The following is a 24,386-nucleotide window of genomic DNA, read 5'->3' on the forward strand; positions in this document are numbered from 1 at the left end:
ATTATGCGGCGTTATAAAAAGATATGGATCCTTATTTATAAAATCTACGATTTAGGTTCTATAAAACACGAAATATCTGCTTTGGAAAGTGGACCCTTTATCCTGAGGAGCTATAAATCATGGCTTCTGAGAATATTCTTCAATTCTCGTTTCTGATGGGTCTAGGCAGCAAACTCAGAAAAAACCCACCACCAAAACCGTGGTCACCATTTTTTAGACCATCTTCTTTGCGTAGATAGATGGTGGACAGAACTTCGTCCTCTTTGACCTGCCCAAATTTATTTGTAACAGATAAACATAATCTATATATATAAAGGAGGGAAGGGGATTGTTAGTAATGTGGATTGATAACCCCATTGCTAGCAATGTACCATGTCAGGTCGACCTCCTCTTTGAATTTGCCGATGCCCTGACCTCATGCTCAATTTATTTGTAAACGTTAGCGCAGATAATTATCAATAAAAAAAAAATCTATATATATACATGCATCATAAACTATTCTCTTTTGATGCCATAAACGGTTTTTTTACGATATATGTTAATAATTACATACGTTGTGTTATAAATATCGTTTATGGTCAATATTTTGTTAAACGAGACGCATTTTTCAAACAACGCGGTGGGCTTTATGGTCGCTAACTACGGATGGCGGGTACTATATCCACTTTTATATTGTTTATATAACATTGTTTGTTCATTGTAGATGCGACAGTTATTGGAAAAGGAGTTTCAGTAGTTTAACAGCCTAGATAGTCTAGTGGTTTATAACACTGGTTTACTTCCGATGATCGCTGATTCGATTCATTTGTATTAATGAGTATTATCGTTTGTATCGGCCGGCTGGTTTTCTACATATATATTTCAGGTATGTATTAAGAAAAAAATGTATCTAAGTATTTATATCAGTTGTCGAGTATCTATAACACAAGATCCGCTAAGCTTGGGACTAGATGGCGCTCTATAAATCAAATACCTAATTAGATACTTTATGTTATTGCATAAAACAAATTTTGGCATTATGAATAAGTATGCTTGGACAATTAAAAATTTTGTCTAAAATATAAAACAATAAAATTAGGAGTGGACTACCCCTAACATTTAGGGGGATGAAAAATAGATGTTGGCCGATTCTCAGACCTACTCAATACGCTCACAAAATTTCATGAGAATCGGTCAAGCCGTTTCGGAGGAGTATGGGAACGAAAACTGTGACACGAGAATTTTATATATAAGATATATAATACCAACATTCCATTTTGTAATAAAGCATTGAACCAATCACGTGTAACTTAACCAATTGTAACGGTTCCTCTATTCAATACTAACCTAATAACACCAACAAGAACAGTTCAAATGCAATTCAGTGGTTCACGATTCTGGCTTCTTTTTAATAATTTGATGTTATCTATATTCCGCACGGTAATCTGTTATATTTATATTGGACTCATGCAAAAAATACTCTTAAAAATAGGACAGTCTTAGAGATAGATAAACATAATATAATATAAAGATGTCGTTCTTTAGTAGACATTTTTATAAACAAAGAATCATCCATTTCTTTTAGTAACGATGAAGTTTCAGAACCTTGTTTTACTAAAGTGTCTATATAAAAATAATATCTGATTATGTACAATTAACGCAACGCTATCTAGTCCCAAGTTAAGCGGATCTTGTGTTATAGGGCAACTGATATGAAAAAATAGATATTTTGTAAATACATAATATACGTAGAAAATATCCAAACTGATACAATCAAGCGTACTAATGAATATAGATATTTGTACCGTGCAAGGAATAGAACTTGTGACCATCGAAAGTAAGGCGGTGTCTTAAACTGCTAGATCACCGAGGCCGTCAAGAGTAGAAGACGATATAAAAAGCGGCGTCCGAAAAGTAACAAAAAACATATATAACCTATCTAGTTAAAGAATATTCCCAAAAATTGTACACACGAATGCACATAATGAAAACAAATTCATAATTCTCAATATGATGTTCAAAACAAAAAATCGGTCGATGGTCAAACAATCAGAAATTGATTGATCATCCAAGTCTTGCTTCGTTAAGCGTCCCCAGCCAAGCGCGCATCTGTCGCATGCTCCACAGAACTTTAGAGACTTATAAAAACAGACACTTGGATCTGAGGAGGACGTCTATATTGATTACTTGCAAGTGAGACAGAGACGATAACATTCACACCAGTATGGGGCCCTCAACTTCGATGGATTTCGACGAATTTTCATCGGACAAAACAAAACGTTAATCAGAATTCATGAGTTCTTGTATGTAACTGATATTATCTTAGTACACACTGATCGGTTTGTACCTCTTCAATTTGACAAATATTCTTATTTTCTGTCTGGTTATCGTGTACTTACTTACCATTGTTTGCTTTGTTTTCTCTAATTTGTATAAACAAATCATTGTCCGCGTCCAATTTTCCGCTTCTTCTGAGCCAACAATTTAATACTGGTTTTATATTGTACTTGATTCCTGAAGTACGTAATTAGAAGTCATACTTTTTATAATTTTTTATTAAAATTGATGCTGAGTATACAACGACTATTATTGATGATATTAAGTAAAAATTCTATGTACGAGTATACTTAAATAAAAGTATGGTTGAAGAAATAGATGAAGGAATAAATGCAAGTTACATATAATTTAGTAGTAATAAAAGTACCAATCCTATAAGTAATAACTTTTAATTACCTCTCGAAGATATCCATCTTAATAGAAATAAAATGGTGATGATACATTCGTATACAAAATTAGGGGGTTATAAACGGGTTTGGGCTTGGTCTTAGCTCATCTAATGGAAAATAATGGCAAGACGATTTTACCCAGAAGAAATCTATTCACCATACACTTGAAAGATTCCGGGGTTGTATTTCTAAAGCTGGAAATGTTTGGGTTAATTTAAAGATATTATAATCATAAATCAAGATATCTATATAACTAATTATCTCCCCAAAGTGGGAACCAAATCCGGTTATAAACCATGGAGTCCCAAATCTAAACAGAACAATAATAGTTTCATCTAATCCTTTACATCCGAGACTTTAAGAGTTCATTATAATAAGATTTGTGACTGTCTTAATACAAAATAGATTCCCGTTCCTGCTTTCAAAGGATTAAGAGATTACAATGCCACAAAAGACATAGAACGGTTATATACAAATTCATAGCATATTGACAATATTCTACACTAAAATACAGGAGTTTCTAACAACAGTCAGTTTGAGCGAATATTATAATGCTGGTAAATATTATGAAAGGACGATAGTTCACGTTTGTTTAGATCGCTTACAAGTCGATCCATAAGTTTTATTTTTTCTACAATTTTGTTTTATGAAGTTTACCCTAAGGTCTTCGCTGAATAACAGAGCTGTAGCTTCGGCTGCAGCTATACCTACGCTGAGCGTCCTTTTTAGCAAATATACTTTAGCAATATATAATATTAGTTTATATTTGTTTTACTATGTTGTTGTGGTTGTGTGTATATATATATAAACGTATGTGTACATATACACATGCTGCTAGTTTAATTTAATGTGTTCTAGTGTCAATAATATATATATCGTTATAATTTATATCAGAAATTGTTGTATTGACATACATCTATTTGCGTGATTTCCTTCTTTGTCATCTGTAAATACATGATGTATACTGTAATTGCAAAATTATTCATGTTATAAGAAAAACATAAAAAGTAATAAAGTAAAAAAAAATATAGAAGCAAATTTATATACAACTAGCTATGCCCGCGGTGTATTTTAATATAAAATATAGCCTATATGTTATTCTGATGCATAAGCTAAAGTTTCATCCAAATCCGTTCAACAGTTTTTGCGTGAAAGAGTAACAGACATCCATACTTATAAACTTTTGCGTTAATTATTAAGATTAAGACTAGCTAGCCCCTGCTTCACACGGCTGTATACATATAAACCTTCGTCTTGAACCACTCTATCCACTGCTAAAAACTGCACCTGATAAAGTATTTGTCCCTATAACAATTTCTGATATAATTATTATATTGTATAGAGAAAATGGCAGGTAATTCGCTAGATTGAGAAACTACACATAAAGATTCTAAAAAGGATATCATTATTATAGATGCAAATAATATCTCGATATGTAATAAATAATAACATATTTATGTAAATAGACAATTGTGAAGACGACGAGCAAAGAAAACGGCGCCGATATATGATAGTTGTATTAAATTGACTTATCTCATATAAAAACAATATAATATTATAAAAATATAGACAATAAAAAAGATATATAACATAGTGTCCAATAACAATGTTAAAAAGATTAAAGAACTACTACTCTTTATACACAAGTAGATATATCTTACCGCGTACCTTATCTTGTGAACTTGTTGACTGCGTTCTACGATATCACTTCGTGTGTTAATCGCCTCAGTAGGAATATCAAAGTGGACGCATATTGTTTCAACTAGCTTTTGCCCGTAGCTTCGCTCGCGTAAATTTATCCCGTTAGGGGTAGAATTTATCAAAATCCTTTCTTAGGGGGATGCTTACGTCATAGTAGCCTTATCTTAGCCCGATCGGTTTAAAATTGACAAAGTTTCATATAAACCTTGATTCCCTATTTAATGCCCTTGGGGGTAGAATTAATCAAAATCCTTTATTAGGGGATGCCTACGTCATAACATCTACCTGCATGCCAAATTTCAGCCCGATCCGTCCAGTGGTTTGGGCTGTGCGTTGATAGATCACTATGTCAGTTACCTTTGAGTTATATATTTACATAATAACCACACCTTCAGTACTGAATCCTGGATACTTTATAATCTTCATACAATACGTTATTAGACATTAATAGTCAAGACTACATGTATTTTCTCTTAGTTTCCAACTCAAATAATATGCATCTTTAGAAAATTAAATGCTAAAATTATAGCCACCAACGGTTACCGGTTATTACTAACAGGAGAACAACAGACCCAATGCGTTTACTGTCCACAAACTGCTGCAAACTGAATAAATCGTAGACTTTACGGTACAGACGAAATATTGTTTTTGAACTACTAATTCCAAAACGTTTTACAGCACCATAAAAATAGCCGTTTTATTTAACATAAACTATTTGAATTTATCACCGTTGTTTCATCTGTGACAGTGCACGATGTCGACTATAAAATCAGTTGGTCCATAGTTTTTTTTATTTATTACAGCATTAGAATAATAGTGCCGTTCTACAAATACCGAATCGAGAATTCCGTGTTGTGTACGTGCATTTTTAGGTGAGTTAATAGCAAATTTGTCACTGCGTGTTTCTAATGAATCATTTTTGGTAGAAACAGGCTTGTTTGCACTAAAATATTGTGACGTTTTGTTGCTTGTCACACCGTTGATATATTTTATGTTACTGCTCGTTGTGTGTAGGCGGATTTGCTTACATTTGAGATTTGCGTTCGTTTCAAAAGTTTTATATTATACTAGCTTTTGCCCGCGGCTTCGCTCGCGTTAAGAAGTATTATTATTAGGTATAGTTTTGCGACTTTATAGTACTTTCATAACCTATTTTAATTTATCAAAATCCTTTCTTAGAGGATGCCTACATCATTACATCTACCTGCATGCCAAATTTCAGCCCGATCCGTCCAGTGGTTTGGGCTGTGCGTTGATAGATCACTATGTCAGTCACCTTTGAGTTATATATATTTAGATTTAATACGCATAGGTGGGTATGAGTGCAATATTATAAAAACGCTCCATTTTAAAAATCTGTAGTATTTAAGATTTATTAAGTGATATAACTTATTATGCAATAAATTAATACAATGACTATTATTGAACATTTAGTAAAACGTAAACTATAATAAAAATGAACTCCTAATTTTAAAATTAATTTTGTTAAATTATTTAACCACATGCTATTCATTTAATAATTAATATTACTTAATTAGTTCATTAAAATTTGATAACAAACTTATCCTCTACTTATATGAAACTAGCGTGTAAGAGTAAAATTTTATGTAGAATGTAAATTTTGCCTCTATGGTACTGTTCACATCTAGAGCAAATATGTTATTCAATTTAATATATGAATTAGATATTATTTTATAACAATTTAACAGCTTAATAGCTATTCCAGAACATATGGACTCGAATGCTGCAATACAACGGCCACTTAAAGCGAGAGCGGGTTTCTTGTTGGAAGTGTACCCTATTGTCTCCGGCGAGATATAAAATACAGATATGAACCGACGTCTTTCTTGCAAGAAATATTCAAGGGATACAAACCCACACTTTTAATAGCGGTTACATCATTTCCACACAATGAGAGAGCCGTCCACACCCATTCTCTGTCCATATGATTTGAAATTATAGCACCGTTTTATTTGCTCGATGCTACAATGTGCCATACCATTATATGTTAAAGCACCTAGAAACGCGAGAGACTCTGGCGTACACATGTCGCAACGCCCGTCCCTCGTGTGGGAGGTACAATGAACCAGTAATTTAATCCTTGATTGTGTTCCCATTTAATTTATTCGCTGCATGATCAAATTTGGTACGTGTTTGCGACCATTTATATCATTGTAAGGCGCGATTTTGTGCAAGTTAAGCCGCTCGACCGGAACGGGAGATGACTATGTTCAAACAATGAATGTTCCTTAACAGATATAGTACATTACGTTGTTTTATATAGTACTGTTAATATTGCTCTTTATATTTCGTGTCATTATATCAGTATAACTACAATATGTTTTATCATATATTTTCTAATGTTTCCTGCCCAACATGAGTAAAAGCAATCTAATGATAATAATCTAAAATATATATGTAATTGGGGAGAGTCATACACGGTGAAAGGCGTTGTGGAAAGTCTATATCTTGGACCTTTCTTAAGTAAGAAACTATTATTTTGTCACAACCCATCATTGTGTTGGTATTCTATATAGTGATAAAAAATATGGTTAAGATATTAAGACAAATGATGAATGATTAGCAAATTGACCACTGCTTGCGATTAAACGAAATTCTGTATGTTGTTTACTATTTATAAACGCACTTCCGCGTCGTTCAATCAGTAAGAATCAGCCTTTAGAATGTACAGTTGCTAAATGCAAATAAAGATTTATTATTTTCCGTGCGAGTACACAACGCTCGTACCAACAATTTTATCTCGAGACGTAATTACTTCATGAATATTTCACTTAATTGCAACAATTTCCATATTTTACATTATAAATTGTTCAAAAACCACTTTAAGATTTATGAGTTTTGCGGGTACCAATCAAGCTATTGAGCCGGTAATAGGCCCCTGTCCTTTTGTTACTGGGGCAGATTTTAACGTCGTTGTATAATTTAAAAATAGTTTAAGGACTCACATAGTCATAATTATGGGCGGTACGTCAGAATAGTATCGGTTATAAAAACTTAATGATGCTATAATCCAACATCAATAAAGTAAATTGGCAGGATGCGTTCATAATAAGTAAATGGTTTTACACATCGCTCGGCGTGCTTTGAGAATCGTTTCACCACCCGATAAAAGTCTAAGTGTTGCACCTAATCGAAACGTTCTTATTAACTGGGACATTGTTACAGAACGTAATGAATTCTCAATCACGCACGTCCAATGACATTTTATGGACTTGTTCTAAAGGAGATAAAATCGCGGCTCCTCTGGATCGAGCAAAAAGTCGAGAAGGGTATGGGACGATGAAAATAATACCGATGCTGGTACATTCTTGCTATGCCAACGCCTCCGCGACTCCATATTTCATGAAAAATTCATATGGCAGCCGGGCCCTAATGATGGCAGTGCCATCTTTTATTGCCATCAGGGACACATTTTTCATTAATCGTTTATTATGACGACGTACACTTTTCTTGTACACGTATAGTTTACATCCAAGCATTGTTCAATTCGTGCCGTAAATAAAGCAAATGTTGTTTCTTAAGTTGTAAAATAATTTAATTATATCTGTTAATGTTGTTTTTCTCTTAGTTTTACGATGTAACATAGGTTTATTATTCTTGATTGTTAGTTTTCGATACCATTTTATGGTACATTTCACTAATATATTTTAAAACATATATGTATGTTTCAAAATCTTTGAACAATTTACAACGTATCCAATTCTCCACATTTGTGGAGATCTACCATCTACAATTCTGCAACCTACTTTCAGAGCCATGGTTCGGTGGAATTCAATTTGTACTTGTAAAAACGGACCAGTAATTGAGTTTACCTACAGAAGATCACATAAAATAACAAACTACCAGCACTGAGGATAATGTATTTCTCGGAAAGAGTTCCTATATAGTTTGCAGAAAGGTTTGGTGTTGCTCCTGCAAATATTCGTGTAATGAATATGTCTTCACCCGTTCTTTTTTAGTTGATCATGAGCCATTAATATTCTTGTACTATTGAAAATATAAAAATATGATTGCTTTCTTACTGTTGGTTACAAATGATATATCATTTTTTCTACGTGCATTTTAATCTAACTCTTCCATTACGAATTCTCGTTTCAATTCTGAGATCCTCGTGAGAAAATTACATTTTTTCTTCGCCATTTCGGCGCTAGCTTAGATTGTATTTTATCTTTATGCGAAATCATAATTCATGCTCTTGTTCCACCCCGGGAGGCTGTTAGGTGTTTAATGTTTTTGCTTGTATCTCTGTAACATGTAAATGTCGCAGTTGCCATTGTTTATTGTTGTTGATAATATCCGCAATTTCTGATAGTGCTTAATTGATGCCTCCAAACTAGGCGTGGGTGTTTGAGTTGGCATATTTAAGAGTTATTCGCGGAATCGTCGTTATTACAAAACTAGACATGGTAAAGATACCTGACCAACTTTACAAATATTTCTAAGTATTATATTCATTGTAGGGATATACTATGGAACTATTGCTGCTGCTTTAGAGGACAGATAAATTATTTATGTAAAACTGAATGTATTTACCACAATCTCCACCCATTTTGAAGCTTAAATTCTATTTGAAAATAGGAAATTGTTTAGAGCACTCCCAAACGTTACACAAGTAATTAAATCCAGAAGCGAGTCGGACCGTTAAAAAGTTGTTTACATATCGCATTTCGTAAGACTGTGGCATTTATTCAACGGACCTTCGATTTGACCCCCAAGAGCGAATGCCCGCTACCCACAAAATAAAATGATAAATGAAGATCATCGGTAGTTACGTTACACAAACGCTGATGGATTGATTGTAAACGACCATGTGTGCACTTCGATCGATTAGTTCCTGCCCAGGCGCTGCCCGGGGCGAGCCCAGCGGACGATTATCTTTAATGGATTTTGTAAACTTTTAAGTGTTGGTATGCGAGTATCCTGCGTTGCTTTGAATAATATAATCCATCTTTGAACCCTAATTTTCTATTCGGGTTAACAGGCGACTTAGAATAATCGCTTTGAAGCATGTTAGTAACGTTTAACGTAATACTTTGTTTCTTTTTTAGGAAATGACCGCTTAGTATATACGTTTTAGTTGTTTAGTATTACTTCATAATGTGTTAGTTCATTGATCTTTATAGTTTTTATTACATTTTGTTTTATTAATAGGGCGAAAAAAATTACACTAAGTAAAGCTTTAATAAATTGCTTACAAGAGCGTATGCATCCAAGTAAAATAAATAGTTGGTGAAACGACTATAAGTTACATTGTTTAGAATAGAAGTATGTTCTACAAAATTGGAAAATTTTGCATTATTTGTTACATATAGTACAGTAAGATAGTATGTGTATATTTATGAGTAGCAGGTTATGATAATATTGTTATGTACATAGAAATATTTGTGAAATGTAATATAGACGGTTATTGACCTTACAAAATTGCGATTACATAAATTATATCTTCCAATTATGCGGTCAGACCTGTGCCCAACTGAGAGGTGTTAATGGTTTATTAAGGTGAAGTAAGGCTTAATATGTGATAAATACCATTACAATTTGAATTCACGGTGAAGTAGTCATTATATTAACTTTGACCTCAAACGATTGCGTAATTGAATCTACTAGCTCTCAACCAAGCTTTTTTCTATTCGATGGCATCTGAAGTCAAATACGAAAGATTAATTAAATAATATTCAATAAACGTTGTTTGATTAACAAAGGCTTAATCTTCGGCGGCATCTAACACAAATACAAGGCCACTCGGCGAGCCATGTTTTCAATGACCATCATTTATTATTCACTCACTTCCCTCTACATTTGCCGAAGTATTCACCAGTTTTGTTTTGTTTAACTTTCATATTTCAAAACTCTTCGAGGCGAAGTCGTGCGATACAATTGTAATAATTGAATTGGTTAAAAGTTCTTTGTTGGCGTATTTGGAAAGGCGAAAGTTGATTGCTTTGTGTTCCTTGGAAAAGTTTTTGTTTTCAGTACTATCTTTTAGGTCTGGACTAGACATTTGGTAATGTCAACACTATTGTTCAATGTAGATAAGTAAACACTTTGGAGTTTGCTTAAGACTTTCATGTGACTTCATATCATTTAGTCTTCTAAAGTAAACGTGAACATAATATTTCTTTATTTGTACTTTAACATAAATTTTGACTTTGTATTACAATTAATTTTGTTTATTTATAAAGCATTTTGAACTTATAGTAAAATTGTATTTTATTTATTGCATCAACTAGCTATTGCCCTTCATTCGCATAATATTTATTTTTTTATTAAAATAACTAAAATTTCTAAAATAAATGTAGCCTATCTTACTTGCATAATATTAACTATCTGCAAGTTAAAGTCCCGTCAAAATCAGTCCAGCCATTTGCGAGTGCAAAAGTGTGTGCAAGAGTGTTGTTCTTGACAAACAAACAGATCAGATTTTTTGTGATGCAATCACAAGTATATACTTTAAAGTGTATTTTGTGAAAAGCTAATAATTATAACAAATAGATACTTCAATTAGATTTACTAAATATACCAATAGCTATTCAAAGTGCTTTATTTTGAAATAATTATGTTATTTGAATAGATTCGTGATAGCATTTGGGACTGTAATATTTTCATAAAGCTTCTTTTAATTTAAGACTACATCTCTTCGCGCAGTTTCTTCAAATGTATTTACTTGTTACTGGTCTGCTTGCTAGTCTAGTTTATATTATTTATTGCCATAAATCTGTTCGCTTATAAGGAATTTAGCGCGTGACGCATTAAGCGCAGTACACGAGTGGGTCTATCTATTTTTTGTTATCATTAGTTGACGTGGAATAACACTCTTGAGTAGTGCTTCCAAAAAAAATAAATTGTGTGAAAAATTACGTTGATTACATGTAATAACGGGCGGCCGGAGCCGTTTGATGGCCCCTGCCACAGATTGGCATCATTAGCCGCAATGATACTGACCTAAAAGAGTAATTTTGTTTTCTTTGCTACTCTTTGTTTGATGTTCTGCTTTCTAAAGCGTTTCATGTTGTTTATGGTCGACAGCTTGATTTTATGCACTATTGTTGGAAATTATAAGAACGGAATGTTATGTAATGTATTCGTGTACATGCTCATTTAAAAGAATAAGAGCTGAGTTTCTTGTCAGCTCTTCTTAGGTCGAAAGCACTCCGAATTGGCCGTAGATTTGATATATCATAAGAGTGTAATAGATTTTGAGTTTGGTTTAAAACTGTAGATTATGAATCAACATCTACAACGAGAGACTTCTTAATTTTATTTTATTTTATCATTATCATGATAATCAATTATTGTTGGGCTTCTGGATTCTTTTATTATAAGAATACGTTTGAACTCACTATTGCCATGCCGGCCGGATTGTTTCGTAAACTAATTTATATCGACGTCATATTCTGGCTCCTGGTCATGTTTTTGTCTCATTGTCATCATCATCATCATCATCATCCTCATCATAATCATCAGCCCACTTCATTATTAATAATCAATTTATTAAAATTATTATTGAAGAAAAAGTAGAATGTAAAAGGGGTAGTGGAAAACCAAGGCACGGCTACAAAGCAAATTAAAGACAAAATTGGAGTCGCGTCGTATCAGCCTTTAAAGAGCATGATGGAAGATCGTGGAAAGTGTAAAGAGCTCCACTGTTAAGACCGTGGCTTTTAAGTTATGTATAAATAAAACAAAATGTCTATTATACTAACAATCTAAAGAGATATTCCTAATAAAATCGTGTGTTTTTAATAAAAATGCGAAATAGTATGTTTTTATAGATATGATTATGTATAGGTAAGATGTACCTAATATCTACTTAGCTCAGTTTCCCTGCAAGGCAAATTGTTATGTGTACTTGTTATTTATACCAGTTTTAACAACTGGTAAAAGTTCCCATTATTGTAACAGTATAATAATATATACTGTTATAAGAAAAATACAAAGTTCAAAATACATCAATTTAATTAATGAGCAACTTGGGTAAAGAAAAATAAGCAGCAATTTTGGAAGCAATATTAATATCCGCTGAGGAAATTATTAAATGAGCGCTACAGTTTTAAAAATCAAATATATGCTGGATTCGCGATATAAGACTATATAATTATAACGATAATAATAATAATCTCAGGACAATTCACACAGCGCCATCTAGACCCAAGTTAAGTTAGTTAAAGCTTGTGTTATGGGTACTAGATAACTGATACAAATAAATTGATATTTTTTCCGTAAACACATACATATTACACATAGAAAACACTCAGAGCGATACAAACAATCCTCATGAATACAAATGTGTGTACCGTGCGAGGAATCGAACCATCGGATGTAAAGCCGTCTGCTAAACCGCTAGACCACCGAGGTTATCGAACGATGAAACATGGAAATGGAATGTGACGTGGTTTCAACTAGATTTATACAGTTTTGGCAAGTCCTATATGTAGGATTTCTTCATAATTGCAAATGAATAAGATGGACTTTGTCTACTCAACGATTCTTTCAAAACCGCAACGATTCATTTTGAAAGAATCGTTGTGGATTCATTATTATCATTAGGTAACTAAACAGTATATACTCTTAAATACATAATCATTAGACATATTGTGTACAGTTGTGCTTGTATTTAATTAATATTACTTACATTGGTGACTTATATTTACTTTTAACAATTTGCCCTATAGTATACTCATCGAGTATGACCTATATATATTTCCCAATATATTTTTTGTAACAACTTTACATGATAATACACAATAAAAATATTATTAACTAGCTGTGCCCACGTGAAACTTATAGCCTTTATTCTGATGTATAAGCTATATTATTGTTCAGTTTCATTAAAATCTGTTTAGAAGTATTTGCATGAAAGAGTAACATCCAACCATCCATCATCCTGAAATATTGTGAGTGTGGATGGATCATCATCATCATCATCATCGCAGCCCGGAAGACGTCCACTGCTGGACATAGGCCTCCCCCAAAGATCTCCACGACGATCGGTCCTGCGCTGCTCGCATCCAATGCCTTCCAGCGATCTTGACCAGATCGTCGGTCCACCTTGCTGGAGGCCTTCCCACGCTGCGTCTTCCGGTCCGATACCATCCACTTATCCATGCACACTCACAAAATTTCAGATTTATATTATTATTAAGATACTATTTTTATCTGTCTCAAACACTACACGTGTGACAAAAATTTCTACGAGACATGTTAGCTCCTTAAACCCAAATGCAAACTCAGTCATTTATTCACATATAATCTTCAACTTCCAAGATAATAATATTAGTAAGTTATATTCTTGTTCAAACTAAAATATCACTTGAAGTTGTAACTCAAAAACCTTTGACATTTGAGCTACTGACTCGACAGTGTCGTATCTGGCAATTAAAACGGTTGCAGCCGAACCGCACCCATATGCCTGTATTTAGTTGTTATTTTTTAGTTTAATTAATATTACTTACATTGGTGACTTATATTTGCTTTAAACAATCTGCTCTATATTATACTCATCGAGTATGACATAGGTATTGTAAACGAAGGACTATATATATATGTGGCTGGTAGATATAATTATGCAAACACAAGTTTTAGGAAGCAATAATATAATATTATGTACAAAAGTATAATAGTTAGCAAAACAAGAAGGACAATGTTATATATATTTTTCTATATAAAACAATAGACAAAATACATAAATAATATACAAAGAGGTTCGTCGTGCACAGATATATTTCTCATTATATTTTTTGTAACAAATTTACATGACCTATGATCCGAATAAAAATATCTGTAACTATATATTACTTTCTTTATCTTTATTGTCTAATATTTTTTACAAATACAAATAATTTATGAAGTCCCTGAATTCTGAGGTAGGTATAGAAAATACCTGTGTTTCAGAAGTCAGTGTCCTCTTCCATATTGAGGTGTACTTTAAGTGAGTTTGTTATGATATATTACAATTTAAGTAGGTTAGTGTAATCGTAGGAGTGTGTGTGCGTGTGTGTGTATGTGTGTGTGTAAGTGTGTGTGTGAGAGAGAGTGTGAGTGTATGTGTGTGTGTCTTGAAATATATGCTCTGCTCTGTACTATATATTGTTATAAAGTTTCAATAAAATCCACTTAATCGTTTTTGCCTAAATGAGTATCAGAAAAAACATCCATCCATCCTTCATACTCAGGAACTTCCACGTTTACAATATTAGCAGGATACACTCTTCAAACTAAAATATCACTTGAAGTTGTAACTCAAAAACCTTTGACATTTGAGCTACTGACTCGACATTGGCAATGGTATCTGGCAATTAAAGCGGTTGCACCCAGATGCCTGTCTCTGTTATCAAATACATTAAACTGGTTACTCGCTTCGAACATATACCTATCGTCTTTTTTTTTCATTCGGACATAAAACCCTCTCGAGTGAGATAACGAATAATGTATCGATGCGGCGTCGAATAATTAAACAGACCTCTTTGTAAGTTCCGAATTAAAGAGTTGTTTTGATAAAAACTATTTATCGTACACTATAATTTTGTATTGAAAGGACTAGATTGAATATTAACAACTAGCTACACACCCCTGCTTCGCACGGGTGTACATGTATTATACATATAAACCTTCCTCTTGAATCACTCTATCTATTAAAAAAACTGCTTCTAAATCCGTTGCGTAGTTTTAAAGATTTAAGCATACATAGGGACAGACAGCAACAGCGACTTTATTTTATACTACGTAATGATGATTATGTTCTTTATTTGTACTACGATGGTGGCAATGAAGCATAAGGCTTATTGGATGGTAAATGGTTACCGTAGCCTATAGACGCCTGAAACACTAAGGATATCACGTGTGCGTTGCCGGCCCTTAAGAAACCTTCTAAATTGTATATTTGTATGAATGTATCAATATATGCATCATCAGGTGGTAAATGGTTACTGTAGCCTATAGACGCCTGAAACACTAAGCATATCACGTGCGCGTTGCCGGCCTTTAAGAAACCTTGTAAACTGTATATTTGTATGAATGTAACAATATATGCATCATGACTGGGAGGGTCCCATCCCATCATATTGTTACACTGGACACTACAAACTGAATAAGCACATGACTTAGCTTAACATCAATCTGTAGATTTTACCAAGCAGAAGAGGAAACGCCACTACACATCCTATGTGGTTGTAGCCCACTCATACATAAACGAAACATCTCCTTTGCAAAGTATACACTATATCTCGAGGAGATAAAAACCATCGCTCCTAAGAATATCCTTCAATTCTTGTCCTTCACGGGTAGGTAGCGAACTTTGAATAAGGGCGAGCACAATAGATCTATACAGGTCGCAGTGTAACTGGCCTTAGCATCTAAAAATAACCCAAGGACGCAAAAATAAAAAAAATGAATGTATCAATTGTTGGTGATCCTTAATAAAAGAATAAAAAAAAAGATTTTCTCATAAACGCTTCTTACAAACTTATGAATTAAAGAATCTACCGGGCAACAATGTTTGTGCTTGTACCAACTTTATTTATAATTGAAACTTGTAAATTTCTATACAATTATAATAAAATAGATATGACTGACGTTTTGTATGTTTGTTCGCAGTTTGCGGCGCCGCGGCCCGGTGGGGAGTCATCGTGTTTGCAAGGCCCCGACTGTTTTATGGTGAGTGTTCGAATAGTTTTGTATCGTTAAAAGAAATCCAAGATACGTCTCGCATCTTGCTCTCTCGTAGTAAGTGTGATAAGGATAAATAGATACAGAGTGGTATCGACTATGTGACAGTACAGAATTGATTTTTAAATGATATCACTGAGGCCAATGACCGAATAATCTGGAGTGAAGAATCAAATCAATGATATGAACGATTAATGTTATAAATATGTTGTAATAAAGAACCTTATGCTTATAGAAATAGTGATAAATGCGATAGAAATGAAGAAACTGTTTCAATCAATGATTAAGTATTTAATCCACCTAAATATTAAACTAGTGTCGTTCAAATTGAAGAAATCTTAAATCTGTGCAGTGGCTACAGTCATTTTTATAGAATCCATCTCTTAATAATGTCCAATTTTCTCTCTTAATAGAGTAGTATAGATTTTGCCTGCGATAACCATTAACGCTGGCGGGGCACCAGTGGAGGATGATCAGATAAGCATGATGTCATATCACTTAGTCCATCGTGGTAAATTTACCAGGAATTTATCACGATGATTTCCAGGGTGACCTACGTGGAGGTCAACGTGACATGGCTAGCAATAGTCTTTAGGATAGTATATACTTTGTACAGGATATTGTCTAATTCAGTATAATTCAGATAAATCTTATAAATATTATAAACGCGAAAGTTTGTGACTATGAACGGATATATCTCTTTGACGCAATCACTACTGAACGGATTTTAATAAAACTTTACAGTAATATAACTTATACAGCAGAATAACATACAGCCTATAATTTAAAAGAGTTTATGTAAATTGGGTGACATATGATATGACATGATAAATGTAAAGAAAGTGTAATGCAGACGAAGTTACGCGGCGCAGCTAGTAACGCTATGTTTGTAATAGAAAATTTTATCCTCACTCTCGTAATTGAAATCCAGTGAGCAGTGAAATATAAAATTCATTTTAAATCGTTCGCACATCGTTGAACTTATTCCGTTTGCATTATAAGTTTGCAGCGATCTACCATGTATGATTAAAACAAATTTACTATTTACGTCCAACGGAGTAGCAGAGCACGATACAGTTTATGACAGGAGGTATGTACTTCCTCATAAATTCTCGTGTTACGAGTTGTATGTTCAAACTTTGTTAATCTTTTAAACGTCAACTTTGAAACAAAACTTCAAGTCATTGCAAAGAGAATATAAGATATTAAATAAATATGACAACGTTGCAGTAAAAAGCATTCTATATTTATTATTACTTCTATAACGTATAATGTAAATTACTTAATTATCAATATAGTAGATTTATATGTTATTGTGCCAAGCAGAAGAGGAAACGCCTTTACACATCCCACATGGTTGTAGCCCACTTATTAATAAGCGAAATATCTCCTTTGGAAAGTATACATTATATCTTGAGGAGATAAAAACCATCGCTCCTAAGAATATCTTTCAATTCTTGTCCCTGATGGGCCTAGGTAACAAACTTAGAAAAAGGACAAGCGCAATTGATCTATGTAGGTCGCAGTGCTTCAGGTCACCCCTGACAATAACCCAAAATCCTTAACATAAAAAAAATGTACTGCCAACACAAACAAATATCATTTAAAAAAAGTAAATGGATCTTTTATTGGAATAGGTACATTGTGATGTACTACATCACTAATATATTGTATGAACGATTAACATTATACGATTAACAGCTAAAAATTTGAAGCAATTTAGCAAAAATAAATTCAACAATTGCAATAAAAATAAAGTCACCTATACGGACCTATCAATAGAACAAAATTTAGTATAATAAGTCTATAAAGCAGATATAGTACTTTTGCTGTTTGTAAATATATATTTGTCATTCAGAACAAATGATTTTATAAATACAGACACAAACGAAACCAAACTACACAAAAAAAACAAAAGAACTTCAAACTCTCTTCAACCGGTATATGTAAGTAGTAAAATCAACAAAATATCTTCAAAAGCCAGGATCGGGAGTACAGAACGTTTTGTCAATACTTGGTAATTAATAACTCAGCTCCGAGCCGGTTCTTATAATTATTAAAGCTTACTGAGTCGAGAACGGGCGTCAAGTTAACGTCAACTCCAACTAATGAGTATTCCCAATGACAAATGCTGCATTTGAGTAGCCCCAGTACCCGAAATCGGCTAGAAGTGCCTCATAATTCACGGCTGGTAATTGAGATCGACGGAGGGAATCTGATAAATCCGTTTTAAAGATTATCTTTATTATCCGACGTACTACGGATTATGGTGTATATAATTGTAATAATACATATAAATTATCTTACTAATATAAAGCCGAAGGTTTTTGAGTATGGATGGATATATCGATCAGGGAACAAACATCTGTTTCACGCAAAAACTTCTTTTGAACGGATTTTGATGAAACCTTACAGTAATATAGCTGTAACATGAAAATGTTGGATTTCTACTGAAATAGGACCAAAATGTTGGTGATAGAGTGGACTGTATGTGTGATGTAAATCAAACAATGGATAGGAAATGGTAAATACTTATAATGAAGATACGTGTACAAACGGTTGTAAGGCAAAAAGTCAATAAAAAATATATGACTATTCTATAAAGAAAAGATATTCAAAATCTATAGAAATATAAACATATAAAAATGTGCAGAGTTTGCAGCAACAATAGCATCAGAATAACATATAATCTTTAAATGTTATGTAGGTAAAACCAGGGATTTACATTAATTCTTATATGTATTTAATACATTTAATGCGTATAATTCTATCATAAATCTATAGGTATTTTTTAATTACAATTTACTTACTTTAATGGTTTTGTTAAAAAAATATGTAGTGGTTACTGCAAACAATATTTATCGAATTTATCCACTATAATTAGATACAATGAAAATAGAAATAGATATCATTTACTTACATAAGACAAATCTATTAAAAATGCTAATGCATTTATATTACACTAGCTACCCGTATCGGCTACCCAAGCGTTTACATGTAGTATATAGATAAATATTCCTCTTGAATCACTCTATTGTTGAAAAATGCATTAAAATTCGGTGCGTAATTTAAAAGATTTAAAAGATACGATCAGATGCGACGGCGTTATTGTTTTATACTATGTAAAGATATACACTGGTTTTGAGAACATATTGAATTCTTAATAAGTGGGATTTCCAAAAACTTTCACAATTACGAGGAAAGTACGATGAATGGTCTCAATTTGAATTAGATCGCCTACTTAAGAGTTTCAAAAGGAAAGTTAGGAAATGTCTGCAGGAGTAACAAGTCCGTGTCTCTTCTAGATGTGTCCTCGTTCCATCGAGGCATTCTAACGAGCTTGTCCCAATTCCGAAAGTAATGACAAACGATTGTATCTACCAAGTCGCCACCCGACCACCCGATAACTTTGACTAATTTGACAAAAAAAGTCTCGTTACGTTTGAAGTGTTCGTTCTCGTTCTTTGAGTGTGAAGCTTTGAATTTGTTACCGTCACTGTACTGCCCATTTGTACCTAATGACCCTCTATAATAAATCATGAGTGGCTATGTTTGTGACAAACACATGAAATGCTCGTCCAAATTTTATGGATCTTTTATAATGTCGTTTTGTTTCAGTGTTGGGAGAATTGTGAGCTGCTACAGTCCAACTATCAAGTTTGGGGCGCAGTTTGTGATGAAAAAGATATTTGTGTAAGTTGATTACATTTGTCACTAAACTTTGGCTTTTGATATTTTTTTACATTATATACTACTCTACTTTTACTTATGGTTTCACTTATGCTCACTACATTATCATTACAACTCCATTTTAGCCTAGTAGTTTGAAATGAGCAAATAATTCTTGAAAAGCTGAAACAAATTTGACGACATAATAAACAAACTTACATTTACATTTCTAATATTAGAATATATAAAATTAAACAACGTTTCTTGTTTCTACAGTTCCCGGGCTGCAAAGTTGCGTGTGAATTCCACACGGAAGCAGCAAGAGAAGCGCAGACACAACCAGTCATTCACACCAAAGGCGAGGGTGTGATGAGGGTCAGCGGGGCATTAGCTCGTTGGCCACCACCTGCACCCAGAGCTGCCTCGCGGCCGGCTCCTCTGGTGTACGTTGTGATGCGCCGGGCAGCGGAAGGTCCCTGGAGACAAATAATACAAACTCAAGCACTTGCAACAAGAGTACCTTCTAATAACGAAGGCGCTCTCCTGAGGGTCCTAGTAGTAGATCCTCAAGGCCTCGTGACTATCTACAGTCCAGACGAAACTTGGGTGGCACATGATACAAATACATCAAATCACGATGAACATAAATGGACCTTGAAAGAAATATCTCTTATACACCAAAAAGTTCTTGTAATTGGAGAAATAGCATGGGAACCTAGAATAGCAAGAGGTGTATATCTTGTGACTTGGGAAGTTGATGGTGGAGGTTTAAAAGGAAACCTTTTCACAGACTCAACTCGTGTCACATTGTCTCTGTGGCCTGACACAGTTTACCATATACAAGTGGAATTAGTGTCTCGTACTCCAGGCGTAGACAATGAAAGATCTGAAACTATGACAATAGACACAAGCCGTGCCCAAAGAGTGTCTACTGAAAGTGTTCAAGACGTTCAAGTCAGTGACGGAGATCGCCTAATGTCAGTATTAGTTAGCTCAATGAGAGGAGAAAGAGTTCCGGAAAGAGCTCCAGATTCAGAATTAGTATTAGGCTGCTTATCAGCCATGATTGCTTTTGGACTGGCGGTCCTTGCCGCGATCGTGTGGAGGCGGAGAAGGCGGGGTACGTTTCCAGGTACTAATGTGTACGTAGGATCATCTTCTGTCCTTAAACGGAAGTTGGTAGAGGATTTTGCTCCAGCAGCACATTGCTTCCAACCAGTGCTAACTCCAGAAGCTTCCAATAATGCCACCGCTCGTGATGTGGTTGTGTGACGTCACAGCTTTGATATGCTGTCTGTCGAAGACCGCACCTTCAGTTCCTAAAGATTTTGAAACAATTCTGTATGTGGAAACAAAAACAATCGGACTAAGTGATTTGATTCACATGTGATACTCAATAAATAAAAAAGAACATATGAAACAAACTATTCTAAAGTTTAATTGTGAAAATATTTGTGTTTGTCAGCCTAAAAACTTTTCAGAATATACTTATTGTACATGCTGCTGTAATAAATATGATATTGTGAATTTTTTGTATGTAGACATAGGAGAATTGTAAATTGTGAAACTATTATAAATGTATTTATGAAACACAGTAAGGTTAACACCAGAAAAATTAGCAGTGTAAATATGTTAAGCGAAAAATTACTAAACTGTAATTTTCTAATAAAAATGAAAATTTATTTCTACTACTTGTAAATAAGATGACCCTAATACAAAACGTGAAATCATTTGTATGTTTGATTCCCAGATTATTTGTGAGTTTACCGCGGAATCTTCATAGAAATCATGTTTTAAGATCATTATAAATATTAACTAGAACCTATTTTTACAACTAGTCCATATTATCGTTTAGTTAAATAGTTAATAGATGTAAAACTATTAATAATTTCGGTGAGTATTGCACTCACTCTAGGTAACTTTACGATGTCTTCTTCAGCAATAAATATAGGTATGTATGTATATGTAAATATTCGATGCATTTATTGTAAAAACAGAGGAATTATATTTTTCTTGGACTTCAGTGGATAAACATATATATGAGTGGAAATGTTAATTTTAATTTAATACGTTCTGTTACAGTTGAAATTCAAGTGAAATTTTACAGGAACATCATATGACAATGTTTTGAGTCTCGTAGTTAAATCATTGGAATGTAGTCATATTGTTTAAAGTTGATGTTAGGCTTTAAACATCGTACTTAACTAATAACTTAAGTTTGTCATGTAGAGATACGAGTAAAGCAACTCATTCTGTGTCAAGAAGATGAATGTCACGGATTTTTTTAAACCAAAATCCTTGTAGTGTAAGTTTAGGGGGATTAAATTTATTTATTTTTGTGATTAATAATGTACCTTCACTCGATCTGTAAATAACATTACTTGCTATAAATGAAGCTGAACTTTAACGAGTATAAATAAATATGTCTGCCAAATTAAAATTGTATTTTGATTTCGAAATATTATTCCAACAAACAGCCATTGTTGAATTCCTTCCTTTAGATTCCTTTTCAATAAGCCTGTGGGATGTTTTATACAATCAGCCAAATGTTTTGATACAACAAAAACGAACGATTCTATAATTCAGAAAATATAATCGATTCAATGTGGAACAACGGTTAACGATCTGTCGACACCTCAATGGAAGATATCCAGTTTTTATCTGCATTCACACAAGCCAATGATATCAAAACACGATTTCATACTTTTGTCTAATTTCTTTTTACAATATATACTAGCTATTTCTCGGAAATTCGTCTACACTTTATTTTTTCATTTATAATATTAATAATAATAACCCAGCAAAAAAATCTGAGAAAATAATACATAACAATAATCTAAATATATATAACTCAAAGGTGGCTGATTGAAATATTGATCTATCAACGCACAGCCCAAACCACTGGATGGATCGGGCTGAAATTTGGCATTATGACGTAGTCATCCGCTAAGAAATGATTCTGATTAATTCTACCCCCAAAGGGGATAAAATACGGGATGAAAGTTTGTAGGAAACTTTGTCAATTTTTAACCGACCGGGCTGAGACTTTGCTTGCATAAAGTTACTATGACGTAGGCATTCCCTAAGAAAGGTTTTTAATAACTTCCACCCCTAGTAAATGTACTGGACAAACCAGAAATCTATGCAAATAAATAAAATTTAGGTGTCTGCCTGTTATTTCAAATTATCAGATTTTAACAGACGCATATGAAAGACGGAACAGACGCAACTTACACATAAAAAAATATTTTATAAAATTCTAGTCTATCTGTCTCTTATGTTTTTGCTAATTTCTGTAATAGTTGGACCGATTTTGACGGGACTTTCACTCGCGAATAGCTATTATTATAAGGAGTGATTTGTTATTTGTCGATACTTACTACTATTTTGAAAAAGTAAAATTCCACGCGGACGATGTCACGGGTAATAACTAGTTGTAAATAAAATACACGGGACTGATTTTGACACATGAATAGACGTGACTGAAAGCAATAATTCGAAGCAAAGCCTTTAAACAAATATTAACTCAGAGATTTAACATTAAAAGGATACCGTTGGCCGTCCCGTCATTTGGGTCTGTCCCGGACGCCACCATTGTCTGAGGATTAACGTCAACGAATTTGTTGTCAACAAACGCCTGATCAAACAAAAAGATTTGTGCGTCACAGTACCCCAAAACGACCCTTCAGCGCGATCATTGCTGTCAACCCGACCATACAAGCTTAAATACTTAGCCATTTCTTCAAACATTAGTAATGTTAGATTTATATACATAAATAGTATAAAATATTTAATAATGAAAAGCACAATAATTAAACCAGATAAAGAAGCCATTTTGTCGTTTTCGATTTTAGTTTTCCCGCGCAAACATAATGCGCCACAGATACACAATATTGCACGGCGCGCAGTCGCAGTAGGATGATGAGCGAGTCATAGCTGTATGCGCCATATTATACTACTATGAGTATTAAATAACTAATAAAAAAAAAGGTTTATTTATTCGTTTCAAATACACAAATATTATAAAGTTGATTGTACATCCGACCCCGCACTGGGCGAATCTGTATCGCAGATACAGACTGTATCGAGTCCACAAAAGAATTTCTAGATGTTATTAACTATTACAGATCTGCGAGTAGAGTAGATTTGACATATCAGACGAATGAAGATATTTTAGTTTGATTCCATAAGAACATTCCAGATTAATTGTAGATTACATAAAATAAAAAGAGAAACTACTAGAACATAGTGTGTATATAGTATTTTATTATAATAAAAGTAAATTGCAGACATAAATAGTAAACAATAGTATAAAATAATTAATAATGAAGAGCACAACAATTAATCTAGTATGTCTGCAAAAGAAGCCATTTTGTCGTTTTCTAGTTTTCCCGCGCAAACGTAATGTGCCACAGATACACAATATTGCACGGCACGCAAGTAGGATGATGAGCGAGTCATAGCTGTATGCGACATGTTAATACTACTATGTAATATTATGTTATCTGTGATACTACTACAAGTATTAACAAATTCAAATTCAAATTCAAAATATCTTTATTCATGTAGGTCTATTACAGACTCTTATGATATGTCAAATCTATCGTCAGTTCGGAATGATTTCGA

The 24,386-nt window shown here is 33.5% G+C and overlaps 1 protein-coding gene across 1 annotated transcript in view; it reads left to right on the top strand.

The window, feature by feature from the left end:
• The window catches only part of LOC131855187 (uncharacterized), a 74,313-nt gene extending 52,113 nt beyond the window's left edge, over nt 1-22,200 (top strand). Inside the window, exons 2-4 of the mRNA XM_059206435.1 lie at nt 16,020-16,079; nt 19,710-19,784; nt 20,037-22,200. Of these exons, the coding sequence (XP_059062418.1) occupies nt 16,020-16,079; nt 19,710-19,784; nt 20,037-21,032 (1,131 nt within the window). The 3' untranslated portion in view covers nt 21,033-22,200. The remainder of the gene's footprint in view (nt 1-16,019; nt 16,080-19,709; nt 19,785-20,036) is intronic.
• The last annotated feature ends 2,186 nt before the right edge of the window (nt 22,201-24,386 follow it).

Source organism: Achroia grisella, unplaced genomic scaffold (assembly GCF_030625045.1).
Source record: "Achroia grisella isolate CSIRO2021 unplaced genomic scaffold, CSIRO_AGI_Agris_v1 utg1062, whole genome shotgun sequence".
In the NCBI taxonomy this organism is placed as follows: domain Eukaryota; kingdom Metazoa; phylum Arthropoda; class Insecta; order Lepidoptera; family Pyralidae; genus Achroia; species Achroia grisella.